The sequence below is a fragment of the Balaenoptera acutorostrata genome, chromosome 16, assembly GCF_949987535.1.
Source record: "Balaenoptera acutorostrata chromosome 16, mBalAcu1.1, whole genome shotgun sequence".
Lineage (NCBI taxonomy): Eukaryota > Metazoa > Chordata > Mammalia > Artiodactyla > Balaenopteridae > Balaenoptera > Balaenoptera acutorostrata.
In genome coordinates, this window is record NC_080079.1 from 35,275,234 (window position 1) to 35,301,226 (window position 25,993).

The 25,993-nt window shown below is 36.9% G+C and overlaps 1 protein-coding gene across 2 annotated transcripts in view; it reads left to right on the top strand.

The window, feature by feature from the left end:
• IDE (insulin degrading enzyme) overlaps window positions 1-25,993 on the top strand; it is a 112,306-nt gene that overhangs the window by 52,656 nt on the left and 33,657 nt on the right. For both annotated transcript variants that reach the window (XM_007187493.3, XM_007187492.3), the window contains exons 5-11: window positions 9,121-9,243; window positions 13,754-13,866; window positions 14,434-14,596; window positions 15,306-15,398; window positions 16,175-16,266; window positions 17,089-17,169; window positions 18,687-18,790. In XM_007187493.3, the coding sequence (XP_007187555.1) occupies window positions 9,121-9,243; window positions 13,754-13,866; window positions 14,434-14,596; window positions 15,306-15,398; window positions 16,175-16,266; window positions 17,089-17,169; window positions 18,687-18,790 (769 nt within the window). The remainder of the gene's footprint in view (window positions 1-9,120; window positions 9,244-13,753; window positions 13,867-14,433; window positions 14,597-15,305; window positions 15,399-16,174; window positions 16,267-17,088; window positions 17,170-18,686; window positions 18,791-25,993) is intronic.

Here is a 25,993-nt window from a genome sequence, read left to right on the forward strand (position 1 = left end):
AGAGGTTGAAAGGAAGCAAAAGAAAACTTTCCTTATTTCCATATGATGTGATTACATAAAAAATTCAAGAACTCTTCAGATCAGTCATTAAAAATAAGATTATTCACCAGCATTGCCAAAAGAAGAGAAACACTAACATTGCATTTTTGTATCAATAGTAATCAATTAGAAAAATGCTACAGGAAAAATTATTTCATTTACAATATAAAAATAGCTATAAGGTATTTAGAAATAGCTCTAACAGAAGAGCAAGAAATATATAATGGATATAAAAGAATGCCTGAGTAGGGCTTCCCTGGTGGTGCAGTGGTTAAGAATCCGCCTGCCAATGCAGGGGACACAGGTTTGAGCCCTCATCCAGGAGCATCCCACATGCCGTGGAGCAACTAAGCCCGTGTGCCACAACTACTGAGCCTGCACTCTATAGCCCGTGAGCCACAGCTACTGAGCCCACGTGCCACAACAGCTGAAGCCTGCGTGCCTAGAGCCCGTGCTCCACAACAAGAGAAGCCACTGCAATGAGAAGCCCGCACACCACAACGAAGAGTTACCCCCGCTCGCCACAAATAGAGAAAAGCCCACACACAACAACGAAGACCCAATGCAGCCAAAAATAAATAAATAAAATAAATTTTAAAAAAAGAGGTTGTGCATGTGAAGTGGTTAGCCAAAAGTCTGGCCATAAAGGTGCTCAGTAAATGATAGTAGCCTCCATAATAACAATGTCATAGAGGATCAGTAGCTGTGAAAGACAGCAAAACTTTGAAAAGGTCTCTGCCATGAAGTCGTGAGGGGCAGCCAGGGCTGCTTGAAGAGTCAGTGGGTTTGATGAACTGACTGTTGGGCAGTGTTATTAGAGAAGTGTTGTTCTCCTGTTCTCTTTTTAGGCTGAACCAGTGGTTGGTGACCACATTCCCTTTGCCCCTTCATTTATCACTCACATATGCCTTTAGTTTTAGTTCCATAGTTCCTGATAAATTATATGTCTTTTCTCTGCCCTGTTGCCTTTAAAATGTTTTTTCTCTGCGTCTCCATGGAATAAAAGCAGAAGCACTTGAATTTTTAAAAGTAGTTTGGAACAGGAAAGGGAAAACTTAGTTCTGGTTATTCTTTAGTGATCTGTTTCTCTAATCATAACCCCACAGACACTGTGGGAGCAACTGGGTTTAGTCAGCTGAGAAGGAAATAAAAGAAGGAAGTCAGGATGTGGGTGAGGGAAACAAAACAGGCACTCCTTGATAGAATGAAAGGCAAAGTGGGAGAGTGCCTGGAAATAGAGGGTGGAGCTGTATTTAGATATGGGTGATGTTTTTCTTTCTTAATTGTTATGTGGCAATTATGTTTTGTAGCACGTACCACAGGATCATAAGAATCTGAATAGGGTGTTATAAGTGTGCTCATATTATCTCTCTTTCTCTCTCAGTTGACAAGTAATTTTTTAAAGGTCCTCTACATGTAAAGTGTATTAGAAAATGCAAAGACGTATAATCAGTGTCTTTGCACTCAAGATGTTTCTGGTTTAGTTGGAGAGCAAGTCAAACCCAGGATTTCACTGGAGTATAATCTCAGATTTGATTTTCCAGGAACATAATCTCTTCTCTCTTTTTTCCTCCTTGCTAATTTTTACTGAGTGCTGTACTAAGCACTTTGCCTGGATTATTTAACTCAGTTCTCACAATATCCCCAGTAGGTACGTGCTCTTATTATTTCTGTCTTATAGATGAGTGAACTAAGACTTCAGAGAAGGTAATTAAATTGCTTAGGGTCATTCAGCTTTTTGAATGCTGGAGCCAGGTGTGGTGCTTTTAACTACTATTCTACCTGCTTTAGGTTTGCCTAGAATTAAATTCTCCAGGATCTCAGAGGAGACGCAAATTGAATTTTCCTGAAGGTTGGGTAGGATTTTCTTAAGTAGAGGAAGAGCCACTCAAGAAGAAAAGGAACAATATTTATTGTATGAGTATTAAGTGCCACACACTGGGTAGGTGTTTTACCTAATATGATTTCACTTAACTTTAACCACAATACTGAAATTTTCATCATCTCATTTGACAGATGCCAAAACTAATACTGACAGAATAATTAGACCAAAGTTTCATAGCCTTGTGGGGAATACAGGGAGGAGGGAGAAAGGGAGGGCGGTAGCAGAAGTGTCTGTGTAGGTTATGGGATTCAGTATCAAATCAGTCTGAACTCTTAAGCCTGTGTTCTTTGTGATAATGTTAGGTTGACCCCCAAAACCATGACAAGAAGCAAAGACCAAGGAGTGAGCCCTTGGCTGTTATTGGCCATAATAAAGGATGCTTTTGTAGGAAGGAGTAGGAAAATGGATTAGGACCAAAAAAAATATTGTGAAATATGAACCAGAAGGTAGTTGAACATCTCTTGACCCTGGGATGATGATAATGACACAAAAAAATTAGACCCCAATAAAAGTTAATCATTTACTTTTTTCTCCCTTTCCTCCCTCCATCCCTTCCTCTTCTTAACTGAAGAATTTAAAATGTACGAAAGTAGACAAAATACTGTAACGAACCCTGTGTATACATCACTTTGCCCCTGGCCAGTCCTGTCTGATCTGCATTCCCAGTCACCCCCTTGTATTATTTTGAAAAGATCCGAGACATCATATCATTTCACTCACATATATTTCAATATATGTCTCTAAAGATAATAACTTTTAAAAAACAAGGTAAAAGTACCATTATCATTAATATCATCAACTATGCAGGTAGTGTTCAAATTTCTTGTTGTCTCATAAAAGTCATAATTTTTAAAGGTTTATCTGAATAAAAATCTACTTAAGTGTCAATTGTTAGTGATTAATGTGTCTTTTAAATTTTTAGTCTATAGGTCCATTCTTCATCTCTCTCCTCTGCTCCCTCCCTTTGACCCCCTGGAATTTATTTATTGAAGAATCAGGATATTTATTGTGTAGAACTTTTCATAGCCTAGCTTTTGCTGATTGCATTCCCAACAGTGTAGTTTAACATATTCCTCTGTCTTCTGTATTTCCACAAATTGGCAGTTGGATATAGAGGCTTGGTCAGATTCATTTTTGTCTTTTTTGTGGGAGGGCTTCATAGGTGGTGATGTGTTCTTTCATCAGGGGCGTATAATGTCTAGTTTTCTGTTTATGATGTTGCAACCATCCTCAATGCGTCATCTCTCTAATTCTAATTCTGTTGTTTTTTTCTCATATTGATTTGCTTGAATACTACTATAAAAAGAAGATCTCTTTTTCTACTTTTGCCTACCCAGTGGTACAATTATTATAGGAAAGGCAAGACAAATGTTTGATTCATTCCCTTTATTTACCAGTTTTCAAAATATTGAGTTGGTTCCCTAGCATCCTTGAATGATGACTAATTTGTTTTTTTTAGTATCATGATAAACTCATAGATATAAAAATATTTGATATGTTTCAACCCGCTTAGTCATGTATTATTCTCCAAATTTTCCCCTGGCTTTTGTTAGTATCTTTTTTTTTTTTTCCTTGCTAGGAAATGTGTCTATGGAAAACTAGAAATTGAAAACTGAAGACAAGTGTACAGGTGCTTTATTATGGCACTTAAGAGGCTTTCACTTCAAGTCCCCTTTTCTTTTGTAACTCACATCTTGTACTTACATGTACTTACCCAGCTGCAGGAGAATTGTCCTTCTTAATTTTTTAGGAAAATTTATGTATCTCCAAAGGCTTTGGTCTCTTCCAGGATTTTTAGAAGATTGCTATAGCAAGAAGAAAGAGCTTAAAAAGAAAAAAGAGGTTATAATAATTCCAAGTAACTAACTGTAGATATATTAACCTAACCTTCAGAATCTCGGATTTTCAGAGAACAATTAAGAGTTTCATGGTTATAACTATCAAATGACTTTTCCCTGAGAACCTTATGAGACATACAGTTGGAGCCAGCTTTGATTTCTAAAACACATTTCTAAAACTTCAAACTCAGTCCTTCCCACAGAGTATAAGAAATATTTGGCTGGCTTTAGAATTTTCGAGGAAAATACATTCTATTTACTTGAAAATCAGCACTCATATACATTAGTACTGAGTTTGTAAGCTTTTTTTAAAATAGAATTTATAGTTCTTATAATGAAAATATAAAATAAAATTTGCTGAGCTTACAGTTTACAAAACCGTCTTCATATCCGTTATCACTTCCCATAAACTTCACAGCAGCCCAAGTTCCTATTAAGTAATTATTGTCTGACAGATGCTATGCTGAGCCTTAACACAGATTATTCATTTAATCCTCATGGCAATCCTGTGAGGCTGGTTCTCTTACTATTCGTATTTACCAATAAGGAAACTGGGGCTTAGAGAAGTTAAGAAACTTGTCTCACAGCTAGTAAATGAAGGGGTCAGGGATTGACCCTTGCTTTTAACAGTTGGGCATGTACCCATATTACCCCCATTTTACAGATAAAATAAATGACCCCTTGGAGATATTTGTAGACTTTTCCAAGGTTGCTTAATTAGTCAAGGATGGAGTCAGGATGGGAAACCCTGAATCTCCCAACTGCCAAGCCAGTGCTGTCTCCTGGCAGGCCCAGAGCGGAAGGTCCCAGTGGGTCAGCAATCCTGACATCCTCAAGCCTCTGCTGGAGCTCACTCTTAACGGTGAGAGAGCCAGAAAGGTAGGATTCAGGATTTTTGTAGCAGCATTTTAATTTGATATAAATGACCCAGCTGAATTAGTGTTAAATTAGGACAGTATATGTCTAGAGACTGAACTGGTATTTGTTATCCCAGCCATATTCACATTGTTCTCCACATATGGATTCTTAGGTAGAGGAAAGTCATCTGGACCATTTACTGAGCTTTCTTCCCTACTTTGGTGGAACGGTTTCTGTGCTGTACTCAGAAGCCAGGAATCCCTCCTACAATTCAAATCGTAACAGAAGTAGATACTGTTTATTGCCTATTTTCTGCTGTACTTCAAGTATTATATTAAATTCTGTAACATTTTTACAGATTTATTATTTGTCATAAAAGAGATCAGTATAAAAGCATTTGCCAGATCATTCTTTACACACTACTTAAAGAAACAGAACCTTACTAATACAGTTTGAGCATCTGTTGTACACTTCTCCAATTGCATTTTTCTCCCTGCTCCCGAGAGATAACCACTATCTTAAGTTTAGTGATTGTCACTCCCATGCTTTTTTTTTAATAAAACATTGCTGTCATGCATTTATTCCTAAGCAATATGTTGTATAGTTTTTTTAGTTTTATAAAAATGGTATTTTATTGTGAGTAATCTCTACCACTTGTATTTTTTCATTCAGTGGTATATTTGTAAGGATTATCCATATTAGAGAGTGTGCCTCTGATAAGTTTTTAAAATATATTAATTAATTAATTAATTAATTTATGGCTGCGTTGGGTCTTCGTTGCTTCACGCAGGCTTTCTTTAGTTGTGTCGAGCGGAGGCTACTCTTCGTTGTGGTGTGTAGGCTTCTCATTGCGGTGTCTTCTCGTTGCGGAGCACAGGCTCCAGGCATGTGGGCTTCAGTAGTTGTGGCATGCGGGCTCAGTAGTTGTGGCACGCAGGCTCTAGCGCAGGCTCAGTAGTGGTGGCTCACGGGCTTAGTTGCTCCGTGGCATGTGGGATCTTCCCGGACCAGGGCTCGAACCCGTGTCCCCTGCATTGGCAGGTGGATTCTTAACCACTGCACCACCAGGGAAGCCCCCTCTGATAAGTTTCTTATTTTTATTTTTTGCTGCTATCTGAAAAATTTATAAAATGCATATACTATTCTTTATCCATTTTCCTGTTGATGAAACATTGATGCTATAAGCATTCTTATACATGTTTCCTTGTACACAGTTCTCTAGGGTTCTGGGAGTGGAATTCTGGGAGTGGAATTACTGTATATTAGGATATGTACATCTTTTAGATTAAACAGATATTGCCAAGTTGTTTCCTATAGTGGTTGATCCAGTTTGCACTCCCTCATGCAGCGTCTGAGTTCTCATTTCACCATCACCACAACACTTGGTGTCATCAGACTTTCTATTCTATTTATTGGTTGTTAAATATTAGTCTTATGCTTTTTTACATCTTTTTTCTTTTTTTAATTTGGTGTTATATAAGTCTACCAATGTCAGGACAGCAGATTGAGCTTAAGAGAAGTAGGGTGACTTGTTCAAGGTCATGCAGCCAGAAGACATTTGACCCTGGATTTGATGATATCTCTGCCAACACCAAAGCCAGTGCTTGTTCCTCTGCACCTCCCTACCTGGGGATGATGGCACTGATAGTAGCAGAGTCTACTCAGTAATTTAAGGACTAATTATGGAATTCTGTGCATTATGTCCTGCTTTTCCTTCCATTTCCTCGACTAACTTTCTTGAGAACTTCCACTATAGCTAGCCTTCTTGTTTTTAAAAAACTTTTTTTAAAAAATTGTTATAAAAGGGCTAATAAACTTAATAACAAGCCTGACTCTTTGGCCCATTTTTACCTAATATTCATGTTTTTCTGTCAGTGTATTAAGAGCTGACTATCCTGACCCCAAGAGAGTAATAGTGGAGAACTTTTTCCTCTTTCTGATTCAGGAGCTTCTAAGGATACAGCACTGCCATTCTGGGCTGTGTTCCCAAACAGACCACAGTTTCCTTGTGTCATCATATATTAGAAAGCCTAAAAGCATCTAGGTAGCAAATAAATTAATATGTAGATTCACAGAATGGCATCTATTTGTGGCTAAAAGCCACTTTTCAGAACAAACGTGATTGGACCTCTGTTTAGAAGTTTGGCCAGAGATACAGAATCAACTAGATTTTTGTACCTTAGGTAGGTCAGGTTGCTGTTGACAGAGTGGCTCCTTTGGCTCGTTTTACTTTTAACTTTTTGTTGAAATATAATAAATGTACTGAAAAGTGTGTGTCTCTGATAAATTGTTGTTGTTGTTTTTACTCTGCTGCTATTTGAAGAATCAGATGAATGAATATACTGCTATTATTTATGTACAACTCACTGAATTTTCAAAACCTCAGTACACCATGGACCCAGCACCCAGTCAAGAAGCAGATTACCAGCAGGATAACCTCTGTTCTGACTTTTCATGACTCAGATTAGTTTAGCCTGTTTTTATGCTTTATATAAATGAAATGATACAGTGTATACTCCTCTGTGTCTGTCTGGCTTCTCTTGTTCAACCTTAAAGTTGTGAAATTCCTCCATGCTGTTGCATATGAACAGTGGATTCTTCGTTTTTTTTGTGGTATACTATTCTGTTGTGGTCCTCTGGATCTTTTCACTCTAGCATTGTCAGTATTTTGCCAGTGATACATGTCTTAGTGTATTTGGGGTATGTTCTTGCTTTATCTCTGTGTTTTTAAATGAACCTAAAGATAAAGGGTAAGGATTAGAATGGTAAGATATTCAGGTACATTAAAATCAAAGCAGAATGAGCTAGAACTAGTCAAACTGAAAGAATTTTAAGTTCTAGATGGAGGCCATGATCTTGGTTTTTGTATACTCTGATTTGAGATTTTTTTTTAACCAGAACATTGACCAGATTGTGAATAGGCATATCACACTTAGACTGAAAATCTGATTTCTATCTAACACTATCACATTTATAGTCTGTTGAAATAAAACGTAATTTCTCCAAACTTGGGTGTCCCAGTGTGTGGATCTTGATGCATATATTGTGGGACTCTGAGCTTGGCAGTATAAATGAGTAAGGAAGCTCTAAGGACTAGTCTCTCTGGAACTGAGGCTTTTATAACCTTCATTTAGTAGAAAAGGGAGGTACCATCAATACTCAAGCTTTACCTTAATATGAGAGAACTTCAAACCATTACCCAACAAAAAGCATTTTTTTTTTCTTTTCCTTTTTTTTTTTCTGAGGAGTTAGGACCCTGGATACTTTTTAGATCACCTGGATTCCTCAGGTAGAATGAGGGGGTATTTTAGGACCCCTAGCAGAGCAGATCTGGAGTTGAACTGGATCTTTAGTGAAACTGAGAAGACTGATAAAGAACCTGGAGACTTGATTAGCAGGCTATGCTAGTGAATATGAGTACATTTGATTGCTTTCTGACTAGAGAAAGGTTAACGAGTACTTGCTGGGCTGTTTCTTGCACACTCTACTAGATCTGTTGATTGAAGCATTCTGGGGCATGAATCTTGGCTCAGAATCTTCAGTTCTACGTGGCTAAAGACTGGGTCTGAGAACGCCATCTGATGGCTCTCTCTAGATATCCAGTTTAGTGAAGGGCACTCTCCCAATGCCAGTTCATCAGCCATTATAATAACCCAAGGGGAAAAAACACATCAAGAATATGTTCTGCCATAGTTTCATCTATGCAGGTGAAAAAGAGTAGCCCATTTAATAGTATAAGCAGGAACAATAATAAAAGTTATTATACTAGATCTTAGGGTATTTCTAGTCAAGATGCCATTTTTAGAAAGATACCAATCATTGAAATTCCGCCTCCCAGCCTTTAAATGGCAAGATCTTTATTAGACATGTACTACTTAGAGAGTTTGACTATTTGCTTTTGACATGCATATTTTATCCTAATTGAATTAGTTATTAAATTTCATAAGAGATCTCATAGTGGTACGCTGTGTACATCGCTTGAGACTTACAAAAATAGCGTTGCATCCTATTTTTACCAGTGTAGGTCAAATTCATGAGAATTCACATCACAAATTTAATGCTTCAGCCAAGAATAGTACATTTCTTTCCACAAGTAACTTGGCAAGTTCCAAAAAGATCCCTCAGTGACTATGTTCAATTAATTACGGAGCACCTAGGGAATTGGAAGTTAAAGTAAGTGTGAATGGAGGCCATGTGGATCTCATTTTGTCTTATAAGTGCTCATAATACCTACTATCTCTTAGGAATTTTAAGAAGTATAATTTTTATAAAGTACTTTAAGGTCTTGAGGGAAGACTCTCTATAGATTAAAATGTTACTAGTTTGTACTGTACTATCCTGTTTATCCAGGTTATGGTCAAACATATTTGACTAATCATTATATGTGTTTGTTTGGACTCTATTTTTTAAGTTTACCTTATAACAATGTCAGTAATAATTATAAGGCCTTAAAATTTGCATATTTTGCTTTTTCTTAGAAATGTTTTTCCTTCCTTTCAGGTAACAAATATACTCTAGAGACTAGACCAAACCAAGAAGGCATTGATGTAAGACAAGAGCTACTGAAATTCCATTCTACTTATTATTCATCCAACTTAATGGCTATTTGTGTTTTAGGTCGAGGTAAGAATCGTTAAAATTTTTTCATGGTGTTGGATAATCTTAGTTTTCCACTTTGGCTTTTTCAAAGTATTGGAAGAAGGATATAAGACACTTCCTTTTATCTGTTCAGAGGCTTTTGAAAATGATCTTGCTGGAGAATATGTGGAGGGGAATTTTGTTTTTAACTCACTGTGTTCTAGAAAGAAGCTTAGGTGATTTTAAATGGAGACCTGAAGAATTTATAAATTAATAGCAAGGAAAGGAAGTATAAAGGACAAGATTGAGAGATTTGACCTTATAAAATTCAAAAAAAACTAAAAAAATTAAAAGACAGATGATTATAAACTAGGAAAACTATTAGAAAGCAACAAAGTTTGATATTGTTTCCCCTATTAAATTACCATAATTTTGATTTGGATTTTGTTTTAACTAATACCCATTATGAGGAGAGGTGCTCTTTTGTATTTGTGGTGTATACAATTTATGCAATTCCTCCACACTTTCTGGAGGACAGTTTAACAAGATGCATCACCCTATAAAGTACATTTTCACTTCTAGAAGTGCAATCTAAGGAAATAATCAGAGTTGTTCAAACAGGTGATGTACGAGGATGTTTCAGTATAGTATTTATTAGTGAAAAGTTAGATGCAAGCTAAATGTTCATTAACAGAAGATTGGTTAAATAGTGATGTTATAGGTATATAATAGAGCATCTTATAGAAAATAGCATCCCTTCTCCCACTTCCTCTCCTCTCACCTGCTTTATTTTTCTTTAAAACATTTATCATCACCTGAAATATTAAATATTCTTTATTGTTGTCTGCTGTACCAGAATGTAAGTTACTTGAGAATAGAAGCTGTTTGTTCACTGCTTTGTCTGGGTTAGTGCTTGACACATCATAAGTACTCAGTAAGTAAATATTGAATGAATAAATAGTTTCATGACAGTGTTTTCATAACTTGGGAAAATATTCTTATTGTATTAGGTAGAAAACAAAAGCACTCTATAAATGCACTGTGTGCTATCTGATCCCATTTGGGGATTTCTAAAAAATTCTAATAGACATAAATGGGAGACATAAGACAAAGTAGAAAAACATACCAGAAATTTAATAATGTGGTATAGTAGTTAAGAACTCATGCTCTAGAGTCTGAGAGCTTGGGTTTGAATTCCTAATACACCACCTACTCAGTATATAGTGGCTATGAGCTAACAAAGTTACTTCAGTTCTCTGCACTTCAGTTTTTGCATTTGTAAAATGGAGGTGGTACCTCATACCTGTTGTGAGGTTTAATAGAGATAATGCAGAAAAAGTGCATCGTGCCTGGCAACACAGTAAAATGCTCCATAAATGGTAGCTACTTTCAGCATTCCATAATCCTGAGCTTATGGGCGACTTTTGTTTTCTTCTTTTGTTTTTGGTTTTGTATTTTTGCTTTTGTTTTTCTGCTTTTGTTTTTCAAAGTATTCTGCTATTGACAAATGTTACTTTTGTGGGTAGAAAATAAACAACTATATATATTTTAACTTGGTAATAGGAACAAGGATATAAAATGGGTCCAAGGAGTAAGGCTAATAAAAAATGTATATTATAATCCTGTGTGCTTTCTAAAGGTAGGTAGATCTGTAGAGTGTTAAAAAATATCACTTGGTATTTAGAGCCTAGTCCTGGGAGTAGGTTTCTAAGCTGTATTTTTGTCCATGTCATCTTGAGATAAAACACATTATTTCATTACGCACTTATTAGGCAAGTAATAATGACAACAGATGACGCATACATAAGCCCTGCCCTCAGTGTTCTTGGTTTAGTGGAAATGACAGAATAAGCATCTGAAAGAGACAAAGAGTTTCTTTGTTCCAGTTCCCTCTCCCAGTGTGACTGACCTCCTGTGCTCAGCTCAGTGGATTTGATGACATGTCTGGGAGAAGTGTCCTTACAGTACAGTGGTGTGTGGAGGAAACAGGATCTCTTAAAGGATTAATAGATAATCCGCTCCTTCTTCTAGGAGGAGGGGAGAGGAAGAGTAACCATGTGGAAGGATCTCTGTCACAAAGGGACAAAAAAGTTTTTCTCTCTTCTCCCACGGGGTCCTCCCTCTAGTTGTGGCAGCACCAATTACCTGGACACTTGACAGATAGGTAACTGTCAAGTAGAGACCCTAGGATTGCCAAGTCCTGGTAATGTAAAGATGAATGGGACTCAGTTCCCTGATCTCTGGTAGCTCACAGTGAAGACAGATGGTGCATTATTGTACAGCTGCCTTACCTTTAAAAAGCTACATGGTGAATTTGTGCTTCTAAAAGGAAAGGCATTCCCTAGTAGAACCTTGCTCTAAAGGGCCTCGCTGTCGTCAGCACTTCAGGGTGACAAATCATTGTTGACTGCCCATCTTGTTTCCAGTTACGTGTCCCTTCTGTGTGTCTCTTTATGTCTTTATGTCAGGTGTCTCTGACATCTCTTGCTCCAAATACACCCGATTCATTCCCGAGTTCACTTGTCATATAACAAACAGCCACGGGTTGGCCTTTTATTTGGCTCTGGACATTTTAGGGTCCTTCATACATGTCAAAAAAATCAAAGTAAAAATACATATGTTTTATAAATAAAGTGCACGTGCCCACATTCATAGGCCTAAAAGAGAACTTCATACTGTCTATAGGCAATTCTCATATAGTGAGTAAGTGCTTTTTAGAGAGTTCATGGAAAAGTTCAAAATGGGTCCCAGAATATCAAGGGAAATTTCTTATTCGATTCAAGTGCTTCCTGATAGTGACAAGAAATGAATGTTTATACCATTTATAAATAACCTATTTCTGAGGAGGCAGAATCAAGGTGAGTGGTTATCTTCTTTATAAAAAGATAACCTTTTCCACTTTTTTCTTTTTGGAGTAATAGTAATATGTGTGCACAGAAAAAAATTTATCCCATACAGAAAGATATAAAATGGAAATCACGTTCTTCTTCCTTATCCCACCTTATGACCACTATGCCCTCTCCTCAAAGATAGTCACTTTATATCATTTTTTGTTATACTTGCAAAAGTAGAATTTTGTTAATATACTTGGATTTATGTGTGTCTGTTAAGAAATTAAATGAGATTATGCTACATGGCACTGAAGTCTGTGGTTTTCACTTAATAGAGCTTTGAGATATTTTCATATCAGCACATACAGACCTCTCCCTCATTAATGGCTATATAATATTCCAATATACAGACTTTTTGTAACATGCACACGTTGATAGATGTTTAGGTCATTTCCAGTTTTTATTGTTGTTATAAATGGTGTTGCAGTGAACATCTCATACTTTTGCAAATACACCTCTCTATTAAAAATATAGATAGATGATAACATAGAAGAACTTCACATAAGTGGCTGTATAATCTTATCAACAATTACAAATCTTTGCATGAGTTTGACACAGTATGGTACAGAATCATATAGTGTTAGACCTTGAAGAAACTTGTGATCATCCTACCCAGCTTTCATGTTTTATAGAACCTGGAGTGGTTAAACAGTTTGTCCAAATAGTCTCTTGACATAATTGGTTGGTGAAGTTGGGGTTAGGATTGAAGACCCAGGATTCTTCTCACCATTTTATACTATTCCCCCACAAAATCAATTACTTACAAACTCTAATATTTGACTTTTAGCAATGGGTTTAGACTGTGTCTATTTATAAAGTTAATGTTATAATCTGTCAGTGGTTTCGTATGTGCCTTTTGGGAATCGTAGATAAAATAGTTTCCAAATGCCACTCATTATTCTATTATTGTTTCCAATATTTGTTTGAAACTTATTGCAAGATAATATTTGTAAAACAGTTTTTTAAACTATAAAGAGGCAGATATGTGTGAGGTATAATCAATATCAATACTGCATAGCTTCAGAAGTTATATAGGCACTGGTGGGATTTTACTGAACGCTTCAACTTTATCAGATGGAGTTTTTAAAAAATTCCTAGGTTTTCCTTTTAATAGTCCTGAGATTTTTCAGGCAATCGTAAGGTGTTTTCTTCCCCCCCCAGCTTTACTGAGATATAATTAAAATATAACATCGTATAAATTTAAGGTATACAGGGACTTCCCTGGTGGCGCAGTGGTTAAGAATCCGCCTGCCAATGCAGGGGGCACGGGTTCGATCCCTGCTCCGGGAAGATCCCACATGCCGCGGAGCAGCTAAGCCCATGCACCACAACTACTGAACCTGCGCTCTAGAGCCTGCAAGCCACAACTACTGAGCCCGTGTGCCACAACTGCTGAAGCCCGAACACCTAGAGCCCATGCTCCGCAACAAAAAGAAGCCACCGCAATGAAGAGTAGCCCCCGCTCGCCTCAAGTAGAGAAAGCCCGTGCGCAGTAATGAAGACCCAGCGCAGCCAAAAATAAATAAATTTATTAAAAAAAAAAAACTTAAGGTGTGCAACATAGTGATTTTATATATGTGTATATAATCCTAAGATTTTTAAATACTACCCTTCATGTGTTATGATTAGTTTAAGTTCTGTTTCCATTGTCTGTTTTCTTGTAGAATCTTTAGATGACTTGACTGATCTGGTGGTGAAGTTATTTTCTGAAGTGGAGAACAAAAATGTCCCATTGCCAGAATTTCCTGAACATCCTTTCCAAGAAGAACATCTTAAAGTAAGTGCATGTATTTCTAGTATTTTTTTCTTTTTTAAATTTATGGACATAATATATGCCTGGTTTACCAAAGAGTACATGAACATTTTTGGAGGTTCCATTATTTATATAGTTTTTAATATTTGTCTGGTTTATATTAAAATCAAATCAAATCAATTTCACATTTATTAGGGACGTGTATCACCAAAAAGATAACAATATGTTCTGATCTTTGCATGTTAAAAGTAGTTTTGGTAGCTATAACCTTGGCAGACTGTAGAAGCTGTTATCCAGTGCCAGAAGGCAAGTATCCAAAATATTGAGCTGCATGGTCAAGGGGACCAAACATGGACTGCATACCAACTGTAATGAAATCCCACTAAGAAAGAGCCCAGGTCGTTTATTTCTGTGTGGTCAGTATGGTTTTCTCTGGCAGTTGATTCTCTCCTGAATTTGGGATTTTTCCATGAAAATTGGTATTTTGTTTTTTTTGAAAATCACTATTCTTCATAGTTTGTAAGTATTTTATTCAGTAGGAGTTGTACATAGCTAACTTTTCGTGATTTGTTTGTTTTATTTTTTCCCCAGCAACTTTACAAAATAGTACCCATTAAGGACATTAGGAATCTTTACGTGACATTTCCCATACCTGACCTTCAGAAATACTACAAATCAAATCCTGGTCATTATCTTGGTCATCTCATTGGGCATGAAGGTCCTGGGAGTCTGTTATCAGAACTTAAATCAAAGGGTGAGTCTCTTGGACACCAGCTTCTGAGGGTAGTACCCCACCTCCACCATATTTTTTTACTCTGACTCTCATTTCTCCTAAATATTTTCCTGTGAAGGAACATTTTCAGATGATACCGTTTAGGGTTGATGAGAGTGAGGTGTTGGTTGTTGTACACTTGTTTTTTGCTTTGGGATTTTTGTTTTTGTCTTTTTCCATAGTTTGTTTTATCCTTCAGTATTGAGCTGTGAAGTTTACATATTTCAAAAGGTATTGTAGTGCATGTTTTAAATAAGATAGAGGTTAAAAAAAGTAAAAGCTCACATTGGGTATTCTTTACCATCTCTATGAAATGTGCTGAAATATTTATTTGCCTGCTCTTATCCATCAAACCAAAGGGTATACTAGGATCAGTCAATAGATTTCCAAGGTTCCTCTCCACTCAGACTCTTTTTATATAACACTTAAGCACAGTCGTCTACTCTTGATTTGGGAAATGATTTGAAGTGTCCCAAGGAAAGCTCCCAAACTAAAAAAATCATTTGAATCTTTTGCATTGTCTGAACTGCTTTTCAGTGCTTTTCTGAACTGATTTTTTTTCCAATCTTTTCTGCAAGAGGGCCATTCTATGTGTTCCATTGGGCACATACAGAATGAATTTTGTTTAAAAAATTCTTGTCTTAAAAGAAGACACACATGCAATCATGTTGATTTCCTTTGAATGTTACAGGCTGGGTAAATACTCTTGTTGGTGGGCAAAAGGAAGGAGCCCGAGGTTTTATGTTTTTTATCATTAATGTGGACTTGACTGAGGAAGGATTATGTAAGTATTGACCTTTTTGTTTTTGAATGAAAATTGATTTCTTATGATTTACTTTTATTAACTTATGCCGTGGATCTGTTTTTTGCTGTAAAGCTATAAACACTTTAATTCATACCATTTTATCCGTTGTATTTTTCATGTGTAACTTCATTTCATGGATGATTTTCCCTCCTTAACAACTGATCATTATGTTGCACTTGTAAAATGTGTACTTGACTTTTTATTTGCTCATTTACTACCCCAAAGCCCCTTCAGTCACATATACCAAATCCTGGAGGGCCATGTATGTGGGACCCTAAAACCAGTCTCAGGGAGGTGAGAACTCCCATCTCTAAGAGGGACCGTCTTCTACTTGAAGTCAGGGACCTGACTTTACCTTAGGAGTGAGCTCATTGCTTGGAAGGATTCGAGGACTGAATGGTTTTTTTTTTTGTTTTTTTTTATAAAGTCTTTATTTATTTATTTATTTATTTATTTATGACTGTGTTGGGTCTTCGTTTCTGTGCGAGGGCTCCCTCCAGTTGTGGCAAGTGGGGGCCATCTCTTCATCGCGGTGCGCGGGCCTCTCACCATCACGGCCCCTCCTGTTGCGGAGCACAGGCTCCAGACGCGCAGGCTCAGCAATTGTGGCTCACGGGCCCAGCTGCTCCGTGGCATGTGGGATCCTCCCAGACCAGGGCTCGAACCCGTGTCCCCTGCATTGGCAGGCAGATTCTCAACCACTGCGCCACCAGGGAAGCCCTGAATGGTTTTTAAGTGTGCCCCTTTTTTTCCAGTACATGTTGAAGATATAATTTTGCACATGTTTCAATACATTCAGAAGTTACGTGCGGAAGGACCTCAAGAATGGGTTTTCCAAGAGTGCAAGGTACTTTAGTTTCACCAAAATTTTTCTTAAGGAAATTTTTCAAGAAACAAATATATGTGAATTAATTTAAATATAAGGAAGAGGAAAGAAATCAGATTGCTTTTCTTTCCCTCAGAAGAAAGTCAGCAGTTTCTTGAGGTTTTATCTATCAGGGCTTACTCTATTCTCTGCCGGCCTGAAGTTGCATGAGCTGTGTCATTTTCAGATCTCGTGGTAAAAATTTGTAGCATACTCTCAAAGAAACAGTGAATTGTTATATATATGATTGTGTTCTTAAAAGTGATTTTATTGTCGTTTGTATGGAAAAGCCTGGCCTTTTTTTTTTTTTTTGCATAAAACAGAAGGTATTTGTCTTTTAAATGTTTAAAGCCTTCTTTTAAGAGTTTTTTAAAATATCTACTATATAATTAAGGACTATCAAGACTCTGAAATGTATTTTAGGATAAGAGATAACCTCTTTACATAGATAAAAGTTTAAAGGTATAATTTCTGCTTGTGAAACTTATGACAATAACTTCTAATCAGGCTGCAGTTCTCTGAAAGGGTCAGCAAAATCATCATGTATGCAACTGTTGGATCTCACAAGCTTCCTCCACAGTTTTCCTAATTCTTTGACTAATAGTTTCAACAGAATCATATTCTGTGTTTGTTATTTTCATTCATGTTCTGTACATTCCTAAATCAAGCATAGCCATTTTTCCAGAAAGTGTGATAGTTAAATATGGAGTAGAAAGTCTATAGTGCAAACCAATCCCCCCCCCCAAAAAAAGTATTTCTAAATAATAGGTGACTTATGTCTAATTGATTTAATTTTTCATTTAGGACTTGAATGCTGTTGCTTTTAGGTTTAAAGATAAAGAGAGGCCACGGGGTTATACCTCTAAGATTGCAGGAATATTGCATGTAAGTTTATTGTTATTTTACTCTATACATTGGCATGTAGAGTATTTCAGTGATCTTGTATAAATAATATTACTTTCATTACTACACAAATGATAAAAATTGAAGGTATAGTCTAAAACTTTAGACTTCGTAGCAACCAGGTAAAATTTGTTGTGAAGACATTCTTTAAATCTTAATTTTCATCATCCTAAGAATCATCATCTGTAATATTTTCATTTCATAGACATTTTGCTTGTTGGCTTTAAATATTTTTCAATTCTGCAATGTGTCAGGTGCTACTTACGTGAAAGCTATAAATCATCCACTTTTCTCCATTTCCATTGCTACCACCCTCATATGAGCTACCAGCATTTCTTGCCTGGACTACCATCATAGTCTCTTACCTGGGTTCCCTGTTTGCCTTCTTCTGCCCCACCTTAGTTTATTTTTCCAGCCTCAGTGATCTTTTGAAGACCCAAATCAGGTTGTTCCACTCCTCTGTGTCAAGTAAGTTTCCCATCAGAGTTGGAACAGATCTAAATTTTTACCTTGACCTACATGGCCATCTGGTCCCAGCCTCTCTCTGACTGAATTCCATACCACTCGCATTCCACTCCAGCTACACTGGCTATGTGCCTAATCTTCAAGCATTAAGTTTACTCCTCCCTCTCAGGGCCCTGACATTTGCTGTTTTCTCTGCCTGGAACACTTCTGGTTTTTCTATGACTAGGTTCTTCTTATCATTTGGGTCTCCACTCAGATGTCTCTCCCTCAGAGAGACCTTCCCTGACCTCCCCATCATGACCCTGCCCCTTTTAAAATTTTCCTCATAGCACCTATCACTATAATGACAGTATTTGTTTGTTTGTTGTCAGCCTCCCTCCCAATTAGAATATAAGCTCCTTAGAGAGCAGGGATATCATCTGTCTTATCGACCATTGTATCCACAGCAGCACCTAGAACAGTGCCTGGCACAGAGTAGGTGTTCATTACATACTTGTTGAGTGAATGAATCAGTCTATCTCAGTAAGTTGCTCATACTAAAAAGCATCTTCTACATTATTTTTCTTTACTAACTGAAAATATAAGCCATTTTTCCTACACAACACCTTTCTAAATGCTTGTCTGATTTCATTCATAGAAATTTGAGTAGAAATTCTGTTTATTAAAATGTATGTACTTTATATTAAGAATCCTACAGGTGTCAGCATTTAATCATCAAATTTTCTTTATTAACAAGTACTCAGTTTTAGCTAGAGGTATTACTCACATTTTTCCCTGAAAAAATGTGATTTTGTTCTCTATAATGTAAATGTGTTTAGGGATTAACTGCAGAATCATTCCACAATATGAAATTGCTTAAAGTGTGGTAAGAAAGAGAAAAGATTCAGAAATTTTTCCAGTGGAGTAAAATTTAATTGAAGGGAAGAGGGGGGTGTAAAATAGAGGATTTAACATGTTAGAGATCTGTTTGCTTTAATAAGTTAGACTCTATTGTAGCCTTGCAAATTTTATTTATTTATTTTCCTTTTAAAAAGTATTATCCCCTAGAAGAAGTGCTCACAGCTGAATATTTACTGGAAGAATTTAGACCCGATTTAATAGAGATGGTTCTCGATAAACTTAGACCAGAAAATGTCCGGTGAGTTGCTCTACAGATTTTACTGTTACATACTAAATTTTCAATTATGATTGGAATCTGAAAATTTGAAATTGTGAATAAAGTGCTTTTAAAGTTTTTATCAAGCATGATTACAAAAGTAGAGAGAATAAGTAGAATGAAACAGTACCAAACTTCAACAGTCAATACACGGCCGGTCTTTTTTATCTTTACCCACACTTGTTCACTCATCCTCCCTCCACTCTATGTATTTCAATTTATTTATTTATTTATTTATTTTTGGCTGCGTTGGGTCTTTGTTACTGCGCCCGGGCTTTCTCTAGTTGCGGTGAATGGGGGCTACTCTTCGTTGTGGTGCGCGGGCTTCTCATTGCAATGGCTTCTTTTGTTGTGGAGCACAGGCTCTAGGTGCACGGGCTTCAGTAGTTGTGGCACGTGGGCTCAGTAGTTGTTGCTTGCAGGCTCTAGAGCACAGGCTCGGTAGTTGTGGCACACGGGCTTAGTTGCTCCGCGGCATGTGGGATCTTCCTGGACCAGGGATCAAACCCGTGTCCCCTGCGTTGGCAGGCGGATTCTTAACCACTGTGCCACCAGGGAAGACCCCTCCCTCCACTCTAGATTATTTTAAATCAATATCTCGAACACATGAAGATTCTTTTTTTTTTTAACATAATCATAATTTCATTATGAATAAAATATAGTAATAGATCGTCTTAACCAGCCTTCATCCTTACTCAGATACCGGAAGTGTCAGCTCACTTATCTGGTTTAAAAAGCAAGTGAGGACACCCTCTTTTTTTTAAGTAGAAGTAAGGATTACAATCTCAGAATGCTTCTGACTGACCAGTGGTTAACCAGGAGATCAAAAGTTGGAGAAGCTCTTAGAGTAACAGAAGTATTCCTGTTAGAGGAGGGTCAGCCCTAAAGAGCTTATGAACTACCACATGATATTTCTGCCTTAAAATTTAATTTCATCTATATTTTCTGAAGTCAAGAATAAAAGGAATACACTTGGCTGGCACAGACTTTGCATTTTTTCTTTTTCTCCTCTTTTGAGCACATATTTCCAAAATTCTCCTGGGAACTTAGTGATTGAGTAAATTTTTTTTTTTTTTTTAAATAGGATAGCATTTTTTTTTTTTTAAATGGGGCAGAAGGAAAGAAGCTTTTTTATTTATTTATTTAATTTTGGCTGTGTTGGGTCTTTGTTTCTGTGTAAATATGTTTTTTGGAATAGTCATTTTATGAATAAAATCAACAATCTGGTAGAACTTTTTGAAGAAAAAAATCCTCTGACAGAACTGTTCTATCAAAGTCGTTTTCCTAGTTACCATTGTTTGAACTTTTTCAGATATACCCTAGCAACAAACGGTAGGAAAATTAAGTTAAAAGGAATATTATTGCTGGTTACACAAATCTGTATATGTGATAAAATGACATAGAACTATACACACACATTGTACCAGCACCAATTTTGTTTGTACACATTGTACCAACATTGTACCAACACCAACACCAATTTATAATCCAACTTATAATACTTTTGATATTGTACTGTATTATAATTATGTAAAATGTAACCATTGAGGGAAGCTAGGTGAAGAGTACGCAGGACCACCCTGTACTTTTTTTTTTTTTCTCCCATAGTGTACACATTATTTATTTATTTATTTTTTTATACATCAGGTTCTTATTAGTTATCTATTTTATACATATTAGTGTATATATGTCAATCCCAATCTCCCAGTTCATCCCACCACCACCACCCCCTGCCACTTTCCCCCCTTGGTGTTCGTACATTTGTTCTATCCATCTGTGTCTCTATTTCTGCCTTGCAAACCGGTTCATCTGTACCATTTTTCTAGATTCCACATATATGTGTTAATATATGATATTCGTTTTTCTCTTTCTGACTGACTTATGACAGTCTCTAAGTCCATCCATGTCTCTACAAATGACCCAATTTCATTCCTTTTTATGGCTGAGTAATATTTCATTGTATATATGTACCACATCTTCTTTATCCATTCATCTGTCGATGGGCATTTAGGTTGCTTCCATGACCTGGCTATTGTAAATAGTGCTGCAGTGAACATTGGAGTGCATGTGTCTTTTTGAATTATGGTTTTCTCTGGGTATATGCCCAGTAGTGGGATTGCTGGGTCATATGGTAATTCTATTTTTAGTTTTTTAAGGAACCTCCATACTGTTCTCCATAGTAGCTGTATCAATTTACATTCCCACCAACAACGCAAGAGGGTTCCCTTTTCTCCACACCCTTTCCAGCATTTGTTGTTTGTAGATTTTCTGATGATGCCCATTCTAACCAGTGTGAGGTGATACCTCACTGTAGTTTTGATTTGCATTTCTCTAATAATTAGTGATGTTGAGCAGCTTTTCATGTGACTCTTGGCCATCTGTATGTCTTCTTTGGAGAGTGTACACATTTTTGTTATTTTTATTTTGACTTGGTTTTTGTGTGTGTGTGTGTGCTTTAATTTCGTCTCGTCTAGATTATCTATTTCCATGTGTTAAGGGAAGCTTCATTTAGAACCTTGGGACCAATAGTATAACTCCTGCTTGAAACAATGGTGGCAAAAGTAAAAACTGCTCTACAATAAAGGAACATTATAGCTGTCTATTTTACATTTCTTAATCTAATACAGAACCAGCCACATGACAACATACATATGTTTTCTCTTCACTATGCTCCTAGTTTATATGCTTACATATGACATTTTTACCAATGTAAAATCTATTCATGATGTGGAGAAAACAAGCAATGCCACTTTAGTCAAGATGATGGATGAAGACAGCATCCTCATCCTTGCAGACAAAGATGGGAAAAATGTTAAAACTCCTCCAAAGAGGAGGTAGAAGAAGAACTCTCAGTATATTCAACTATTTGTAAATTTTGGAAGAGCAGACTGATTTTTCCTATGTCTCCCAGGATGATTACTCCTAAACCCAGCCATTTGGTGTGAATTTGTAGGTATCAGAGGTAGAGGTGGGGGTGGAGCTGAATTATTGAAGAGATTGCAAAATATTGCACTGGGAAGGGAAGGGGATTCCTTTCTTATCCAGAACTCTACTTTGGAGTTGGAAGTGGAGACAGCCACACCCTAGTTCCAAGGACTCCAGCCAAACATCACAGCAACAATGAAATTTCCAAAACTTCTGCAAGCCAGTGCAATCTTTATTTTATTACAATTGCCTCAGGACCGATAGTGCCCTGGCCATCAAAAAACATCATGATCACATGATGATCTTGATTATATGCTGAGTTGTTGAATAAACTAAACTTTCCGCCCTGTACTATTTTTGCAACTTCCTAACTGTACGAATTTATTATTATATCAAAACAAAAACTTTTTAAGTTAAAAAAATTATTTACAATAACAACAAAAACAAAATATTTAGGAATGAATTTAACCAAAGATAAACAAGACCTCTACACAAAAAACTACAAAACAGTGCCCAGAGATATTAAAGACCTTGTTTGTAGATTAGGAGACTTGATTTTATTAAAATGTCCATTCTCTCACATTTGATTCACAGACTCAGTATAATCACAATCAAAATCCTAGTAGGCTTTTTTTCTTTTAGAAATTGGTAAGCTGATTCCAAAATTCATGAGGATCTACAAAAGACCTTGATTACCCATAACACTCTTGCACAAAAAAACAAAAGTTGGAGGACTAAAACTGCCAGATTTGAAATCTTACTATAAAGCTACAGTACTTAAGACATTGTAGTATAGGCATAAAGATAGGCAAAGAAATCATTAGTACGGAACAGAGTCTAGAAATAAGCCCACACATATATGATCAATTGATTTCTTTTTTATTGTGGTAAAAAAAACCCCACATAACATAAAATTTATCATCTTAACCTTTTTTTGGCCACGCCACGCAGCATGTGGGATCTTACTTCCCAGACCAGAGATTGAATCCGTGCCCCCTGCAGTGTAAGCCCGGAGTCTTAACCACTGGTGCGCTAGGGAGGTCCCCATCTTAACTATTTTTAAGTGTACAATTCAGTAGTGTTAAGTATATTTGTATTGTTGTGAAACGTCTCCAGAACTTTTTTAGCTTGCAAAACTCAATCTATACCCATTAAACAACAACTCCTCTTACCCCTTCCCGACCCCACCATCTCCTGTTCACAACCGTTCTACTTTCTCTTTGTGTGAATTTGACTACTTAGATACCTAATATAGATGGACTCGTGAAACATGTCTTTATTTCACTTAGCATAACATCCTTAAGGTTCATCTATGTTGTAGCATGTGACAGGATTTCCTTCCTTTTTAATGCTAAATAGTATTCCATAGTATGTATACACCACATTTTCTTTATCCAGTCGTCATTGGTCAGTTGATTTTTTTGACAAAAGCACTGACATAATTAAAATGGGAAAGGAAAGTCTTTTTAACAAATGGTGCTCTTCCACATGCTGCATAGCCACATGGAAAAAAGGTTAAATGTGACCTTTACCTCACAACACTCATAAAAATTAATTTGAGATAGATCATAGACCTCAGTATGAAAGCTGAAACCAGAAATCTTCTAGGAGAAAGTACAGTTTGAATATATCTTTAAAACCTTGCGATAAGCAAAGATTTTTTAGAACATAAAAAGCAGTAACCATTAAAGAAAAGACATTGATAAATTGGACTTCATCAAGATTAAGAACTTCTGTTCTTAAGGTGATTTATGCATTTGCTTAGATGATTAAAATACAAGGAAGAAAAATACTCAGAACACACGCTAAATCATTTTAAATAAGTAAAACAGTTTACCTATTTCTATTTTCCTCAAAGTAGCTTATACATTCTGAAAAAAAAAAACCTAAATTCTGTTGAATTTTATTATATACCTTCTAAAAACAAAACCTCCTATCAGGGTGAGATGTGACAGGGTGAGAGAGTGTCATGGACATATATACACTACCAAATGTAAAATAGATAGCTAGTGGGAAGCAGCCACATAGCACAGGGAGATCAGCTCGGTGCTTTGTGACCACCTAGAGGGGTGGGATAGGGAGGGTGGGAGGGAGACGCAAGAGGGAGGGGATATGGGGATAGATGTATATGTATAACTGATTCACTTTGTTATAAAGCAGAAACTAACACACCATTGTAAAGCAATTATACTTCAATAAAGATGTTTAAAAAAAAAAACCTCCTATCAAAATGAGCAGAAAGAGCTTTAAACTTAATCATAAAACTCAACACTTTTTAAGGTTTCTTCACCTACTAGTCATGCTATCTTGGAGAGATCACTTTTTTCCTTCAACCAGTGTTTATTGAGTAACTAATGTGAAACCTCAGAGTTCATTATTCTGCAAAGGGGACATGTGAAAAGTTATATAATGTCATGAACACTTACTCTCATTTAATTTCCTGGAAAATTGCCCACCTGAAAAATGAAGTAGTGCTTTATCTTTCTATGTGATGCAAAATGATTTAGCAAAGTTGAAAACTTGTACAAATACGAGGTAATCCTATTTAAGATTATATCATATAACAAAGATGTGCATTTTTTGGCAAGAAAAATCATGATCTAATTATGTTCGTATAATTTTTGCAGCCCTAGATCCAGTTATTTGACCCTGCAACACTTTCTTTCTCTTTTTTTTGTTTTGGCCTCACTGCGCAGCTTGTGGGATCTTAGTTCCCTGACCAGGGATGGAACCTGCACCCTCGGCAATGAAAGTGTGGAGTCTTACCCACTGGACTGCCAGGGAATTTCCAGACCCCGAAACATTTTACAGGAGTGAATTTGCCGGAGCATACATTTTACTTCTGTTAAATTGCCTGTTTCTAAATTCCATATCTTATACAGTTAGAGTTGAGAACCTCTTTTTCTCTCTACCTTCACCTTTAATGAGAAAGCACTTTTTCTCTATAGGATTGATCTCTGTGGCTGTTATAATTATAACTGCAGTCAGTGACATAGTGCAGAACAGCCTGGGATAATAATGCCAACTGCCAAGCCAGATTGGGGTTGCTGGAGGGTAAGATTATTTTGTTTAATACCCACTGAGACAAGTTTAACATTGCAACCAGGTAGGAAAATTAATAGGAAAATCCTTCAGAATGAAAGGAACCTTAAAGGTCATTTAATCCAACCTCTGTCAAGTATATATCTCTTCTGCAATATCTCTAACAAGTAATTACCAGCCTCAGCTTAAATTCCTTCAAGGATGGGGAACTCATTAAATACCAAGGTAGCCAGTTCCATTTTTGCCAGTTCTAATTGTTAGAGAGTTCTTTTCAATGTTGAGACTTGATTTACCTTTTCAAAGATGTTTACCTGTTACTATTTCATCATCATCATCACCCACCTTCTTTGATCCTATCATTTGGTGCCCATTTTACCATTTTAAACCTACAAATACAGCTATAGAGTTTTTGCCACATGCCTTGCTTAGGTCATAAATAAATCCATTCGTTTGGGGGGAGTTATTCTTGGTAAATCCATGTAGGTCCCAGTGATAACTGTCTTCTTGTCCAGATGTTTGACAGTCTGACAGTTGACTGTAGAATTTTGTCAGGAGGTCAGTGCCTAATCCACTGGTTTATGGTTTTTAGGCCACACTCCTTTTCCTTTCTGAAAATCAGAGCATTTTCCCATCTTCAGTCTTCTGCCTCTTCTCCTGTCATCCATTAATTATAAAAGGTGATAGGCAATGATCCCGCTGGGATTTGTTAGTTGCCTAAGCATCAGAGAATGTGACTCATCTGTGTTGCAGGTGTGAGTTCATTTGAGTCACCCGGCTGGCTCACTCACCTGTCCTGAGCTTCAACTCTTTTTTTCTGTTGTTTGGTCCACCTTTGCACTTTAAAGATCCATGAAGTCCTGTATCTGCTAACATGGGATCAGCATATCACATTTTTTTTATTAATAAATTAATTTTTTGGCTGCGTTGCGTCTTCGTTGCTGCGCGCAGGCTTTCTCTAGTTGTGGCGAGCAGGGGCGACTCTTCGTTGCAGTGCACAGGCTTCTCATTGCGGTGGCTTCTCTTGTGGCAGAGCACTGGCTCTAAGCGCACGGCTTCAGTAGTTGTGGCACATGGGCTTAGTTGCTCTGAGGCATGTGGGATCTTCCTGTGTCCCCTGCATTGGCAGGCGGGTTCTTAACCACTGCACCACCAGGGAAGTCCCAGCATATCACATTTTGCTTTAGGTCATGTGTCTCATTGGATTATGAGTTCCTGCCA